Raw genomic sequence first — 5,476 nt, 5'->3', positions numbered from 1 at the left:
AATCGGAAACCGGTCACCATACCGGTTCGACTAAAAAACCGGTTTTTAAAACATTGCATAAGACAATAAGCGTCAACCAACAAACAGCAATATAGATCGCCTCAGTGGCATTTGCGAGCGTGCTCTAGCAGATTTGACGATTATTTCATGATCGTTTATGTCAGACGCATAAGACACACTTTAATTAATTAGATAAAGAAAAAAAAACCAAACCATATATAATCGTTATCGTGGACTTTTTCATCTTCCACAAATACCCTATATATATATATATATATATATATATATATATATATATATATATATATATATATATATATATATATATATATATATATATGTGTGGTTCGGAAATATAATAAGTATGTCATGTGCTAAACAGTTCAAGAAATATCGTTCTCCTCGACTTTTTCATCTTCCGGAAATATCTGAACTTCGGGTGACGCCATTAGGGAAATTAAGCAAAGTTCTCTTAATTGTCAACTTTTTAATGTATCTACGGAATTTGCTATGCAATAATACTCGAACATTTTCAAAAAACAATAGTTTTGGGTTATTATAAACCCGAAGAAATAGTCAAACTTTTCTTGGTAAGTACTTTGCTCTTTCCTAAAATGGAAAGGAGGTCAACATCTACATTTCACAAAAAAAGAGACTGCAGTACAAAAATTCCATTCTAGACTTTATCACAATTTACTTTTTACGTGTTCATTCAGTTGACTGAACCTCTTCATATATCATGTATTCATTGGGCAACTCGCCTGTTGATGTAAACCAAGATATCGAGTTTCAAAAGTTTCGGACTCTCCCAACCTTGTGCTTAGTTTAATCCGAACCCTTTACCTTATGCAGACATTATATAGCATCTTCTTCCATAGCCCACATCGCCTCAATATCTCCCTATTAATTACGACTGCAAACCACTGGTTCTTGGCTAATCGAACATGGGTTCAACTCGATCTGATCATGGCTCTGGGAAAGAGCGGCTGAAGTGGACTCAAGAGCTCCATGATTTGTTTGAAAAAGCAGTTAATCAGCTTGGAGGTCCCGATAGTAAGTCAATACGTAGAAAAAGAATGAATTTTGGAGAAGCTTGTTTAGTTTTGATGAACATTGATTACGTATAACGTACCCTTGTTTTTCTATGATTTTTAGGGGCAACTCCGAAGGGTATATTAAAGGCCATGGGGATAGAAGGACTTACTATCTACCATGTTAAAAGCCACTTACAGGTAAATTAAATCCCACTTTTGGTCTATATACATTGTTTGTATACAAATGAATTGTTTTGTTTACACTAAGTATCCCAAAAACTAAACTATTACTTGGCTTATGTCGTTTTTTGGTTTTGTTTTGCAGAAATATAGAATGTCGAAATTTGTTCCCGAAACATCCAGACGTATAAGCTTTGTGATTATTAGTATAATTTAAATTTAATATCAGAGTCTTTAAGTTTCTTGGACTTAATTACCAATTTAGAGTTTATGTAATAAACAGGAGACAAGTTTGAGAAAAGAAGCATATCGGAAATATTTCCAAACTTCAGCGTAACATCGTGAGTTGTATATTAATTGTATAACAAGTTTGTTTGTAGTCATGTTAATTCATAAGGAAACGACTTTAAAATATATTATTTTGTAGTGGTGCTCAGCTAAACGAAGCATTACAAATGCAAATGGAAGTTCAAAGGAGATTAAGTGACCAACTTGAGGTACTCTTTTCCCAAAGGCATATATTCAGTTTAAGATTTTTCTTTTATACTCAATCAAATACTTTTGCCTCCACTAAATATTTAAATAGAGTTGTTAATTTATAAATCAAAATTAAAACAAAGATCAATATACTAAATTCCTTTAATTGGAATATTGTAGATACTCCTTATATTAGAGAAAAATCAAGGTTCTTGGTGGCGATTATTTGGAAAATAAACACTCAAAAAGAATAAGTAGAGATTATTTTTATTGTTTCAAACAAGTCAAAGATGTAAAATATACAAATACTCAAGCTAATAATGAAACATTCGTGAGTTATTATGGGATTTTATGTAACAGGTTCAGAAGAACTTGAAGCTTAAAATTGAAGCACAATCGAAATTTCTTGAGAAACTAAGCCAAGAACACAAAAGCCCGATGCCAAATATTACCAAAATCAACAAGGCCATGATCATGTCTCCTACATCCCTACCTTCTCTTTGTGATGTGTCTGAATCCATCATGAAGGATTTGGAATCCGATTCAGAAGTGGACACAAACGAGATGAGACCTAAACAAGCAAAAAGGAGTAGGATTGATGATGATGATGATCTACTTATGGCACACACTCAAAGATTGAAACCTACTTCACTAAATAACATTCATAACAATATTCACCTTTCAAAAGGTGGAAACGTCTCATTTCCTTCTCAAGAAAATATCTTTCCATGGAGTTCAGCCTTTTGCCATTCGCCACTCATTCCAACTTGGTTCAATTCTTTTGCTAATTAGAGCAATATTGTTCGTTTGCTCGAGAGTTTTGTTCATGTTGGAGTGTATTGTACTTTAAATAAGCCATATATATGTTCATCTTTCATAAATAATCAAGAAATTCAACAAGTATTTTGATATTACTTACGAATTAGCCGTTATGTTCTACTTATTTCTTAACGGGTTTCTTGAGAACAAGTCTATGTAAAACTATACAATTCTAATCACTATCACTATTCTAAAATAAAAAGGAAATACCTTTGTTTGTCCTTTAAATTACAACAACATTAAATGTGTTTTTATGGCTTGAATTGATGTAAATAAAAATAAAATGCAACATATTTTAAGGTTAATCTCATAAAATATCTTATATTTTATATTTTTTTTTTTATTAAACTTCAACTTTATTTTTTGTCTGAAAAAAGAAATTGTATTTTTTTTTCTCGGAAAAAACCTTCAACTTTGTCTTTTTCCGAAAAAAACCATGAACCTTCTAACTACTTCCAAATAAACCTTCAACTTTTTTAGTTTTTCTCGAAAAAAGACTCATATTTTACAATTTTTTTTTTTTGGAATAAAATGACTAAAATGACAAGATTGGAAAAAAAAATACAAAGTCTGTCTTAGATAAAAAAAAAATAAATTTGATGTTTAATCCGAAAAATACACAAAATATAAGGTTTTTTTTTTATAAAATTAACCTCATGTTCTATTATAATTACATAAAACAAAAGGAAACATCATTCAAAAAGCCTAACAAATTTAAATTACATAGAAGACAAGAAAACATTGTTGGATCTAACACTAATTAAACTAACTAATAGTTTAATAACCACACGGATCAAAGAAAACACACCATGTAAAGTTGAATCTTTTTGATATATTCAAATACAAATTGCACAATTAATCGATTAAAATGTGGTAACCAAATTACATACATTAATTACCAATAATTTTTGCAAGAACACACACCATTTTTAAAGCAATGAAACCGACTTCGATCCCTAACAACAATCTCCCTATCAACAATCTCTGATATCATCTTCAAAGCAACATGACAATCTTCACAAACACGTAAATTCTTCATCACCCTAATTGGCATCCCATCTCCCGTTTTCATCAACCCAAACACAACTGCTAATTTTTCACTATGCCCTAATAAAAATCTAACCTTTTCACTCTCTTCGATATCAAGAAGAACAACCGAAGTATTTGGCACATACCCTCTTTTCTTCATTTCTTCTAATAACTTCTTCCATCTTTCTTGAATTGCATCATTTTCAGGATGAGTCTCATCTCCGGCCACAAACTCATGGACCTTTCCATTTATGGAAATTGAACTCGACCCTGGTGTTTTCTTCACTCCATTATCTCTCATCAACTTTCTCACTCTTGCCACGTCATCCCACCTTTTAGCTTCTGCGTAAATGTTGGATAAAACAACATAGTATCCATCATTGAGTGGATCGAGTTCCAAAAGGTGTTTGATTGCTTCTTCTGCCATTTCTATGTTCTTGTGGACCCTACAACCACCTAATAAAGCTCCCCACACTACCCCATTTGGTTTAATTGGCATATTTTTTATAAATTCATGAGCTTCTTGGAGTAAACCCGCTCTACTATAAAGATCAACCATGCAACCATAGTGTTCGATTCTTGGAATTATTTTATAATCTTTAGTCATGTTAGTGAAAAGTTGAAGACCTTTTTTTACCATACCCATGTGGCTACAAGCATGTAGAAGTCCAATAAATGTGACTCCATTTGGTTTGATTTGTGATTGGATCATTTGGGAATACAATTTGAAAGCTTCTTCACCTTTTCCATTAATGGCTAAACCTTGGATCATGGCTGACCATGATACGATTGTTCTTTTTTCCATGTTGTTGAAAATAGTAAGAGCTGATTCTAGACATCCACATTTGATGTACATGTCTATTAAAGTGTTGCAAATGTGAATATTTGTTGTGAATCCTTTTTTGTTTAAAGAATCATGAATCTTTTTTCCTAAATCAAGTGCACCTATATCTGCACATGCTGCAAGAACAGCTACTAAAGTGACCTCGTTAGGAGATAACATTTTGTCTTCCATTTGGGTGAAAAGATCGATTGCTTCTTTGGGTTTTCCACATTGTACAAATCCCATGATCATTGATGTCCATGACCTCACGTTTCTCTCTGGCATTCTAGAAAAGAAACCATAGGCTTCATCTACGTTTCCCCTTTTCACCAACTGTGTAATCATTATGTTCCATGTGACAACATCTCGTTCAGACATTTTATCGAACAGTAAGCAGGCGTTATCAATTTCGCCAGAGACTGCGTATAAATGAACCAAACTGTTCTGTAAAAACAAATTCGATTGAAACCCTAGCTTCTCAATGAACCCATGGATAATCCTCCCGTATAATCCATACGAAAGTTTCGTACAAGCTTTTAGAAGGAAAGAAAAAGTAAAGGCATCCAGAGGAACATCGTGTTTGCATAATTGATAAAATAACCGAATCGCATCATTAGGTGAATCACTCTCGGCAAAAGCTTTCAGACATGAATTCCATATAACAGTCTCGGGCTTGTTAGAGAGCTGAATGATTTTTTGAGCGTAGGGGAAGGTGGGAGTTAGGGCACAAACAGAGGCAACACGGGAAATTGGTAGTATAGAGGGAGAGGTGTTGGTTTTGATGATCTGGGCGTGGATTTGTTTGAGCTCAAATGGTGATTTGAAAGCGTAGAGAATATCATTGTCGAGGGTTTGTGATGTGGGTTTTAGAGAATTTGTTTGGTGGGTTTCAGGAACAGGTAACGAAGTTGAAGAGAGTACATATCCAGACATTTGATCTTCTGCTTGAAGTTTTAATCGTTGTTAGTCATCAGAGATTGGTGCTCCTATCTAGAGATGAAGGAGAAGGAACTTGTAAGCTATAAGATGGTATATTTGAAATGGAGCATATCATTTGGTAAGAGATTTTGTAAAGTAGATATGAGATAACTTAAAAACGGAAATGTAAAGAATG

The 5,476-nt window shown here is 33.2% G+C and overlaps 1 protein-coding gene and 1 pseudogene across 1 annotated transcript; one reads left to right on the top strand and one right to left on the bottom strand.

Moving 5' to 3' along the window:
• The first annotated feature begins 730 nt into the window (after positions 1-730).
• On the top strand, positions 731-2,633 carry LOC145051769 (protein PHOSPHATE STARVATION RESPONSE 3-like). Its single transcript, XM_078999587.1, has 6 exons — positions 731-1,053; positions 1,156-1,232; positions 1,360-1,399; positions 1,498-1,555; positions 1,642-1,711; positions 2,052-2,633. Exons 1-6 carry the CDS (start codon positions 945-947, stop codon positions 2,481-2,483), a joined length of 786 nt encoding a protein of 261 aa, XP_078855713.1. The 5' UTR covers positions 731-944; the 3' UTR covers positions 2,484-2,633.
• A 689-nt stretch (positions 2,634-3,322) lies between these two features.
• LOC145054845 (pentatricopeptide repeat-containing protein At5g66520 pseudogene) lies at positions 3,323-5,476 on the bottom strand (annotated as a pseudogene).

Source organism: Lactuca serriola, chromosome 5, assembly GCF_051521515.1.
Source record: "Lactuca serriola cultivar US96UC23 chromosome 5, Lser_US96UC23_V15, whole genome shotgun sequence".
Lineage (NCBI taxonomy): Eukaryota > Viridiplantae > Streptophyta > Magnoliopsida > Asterales > Asteraceae > Lactuca > Lactuca serriola.
This window is presented reverse-complemented; position numbering and strand designations above follow the sequence as displayed.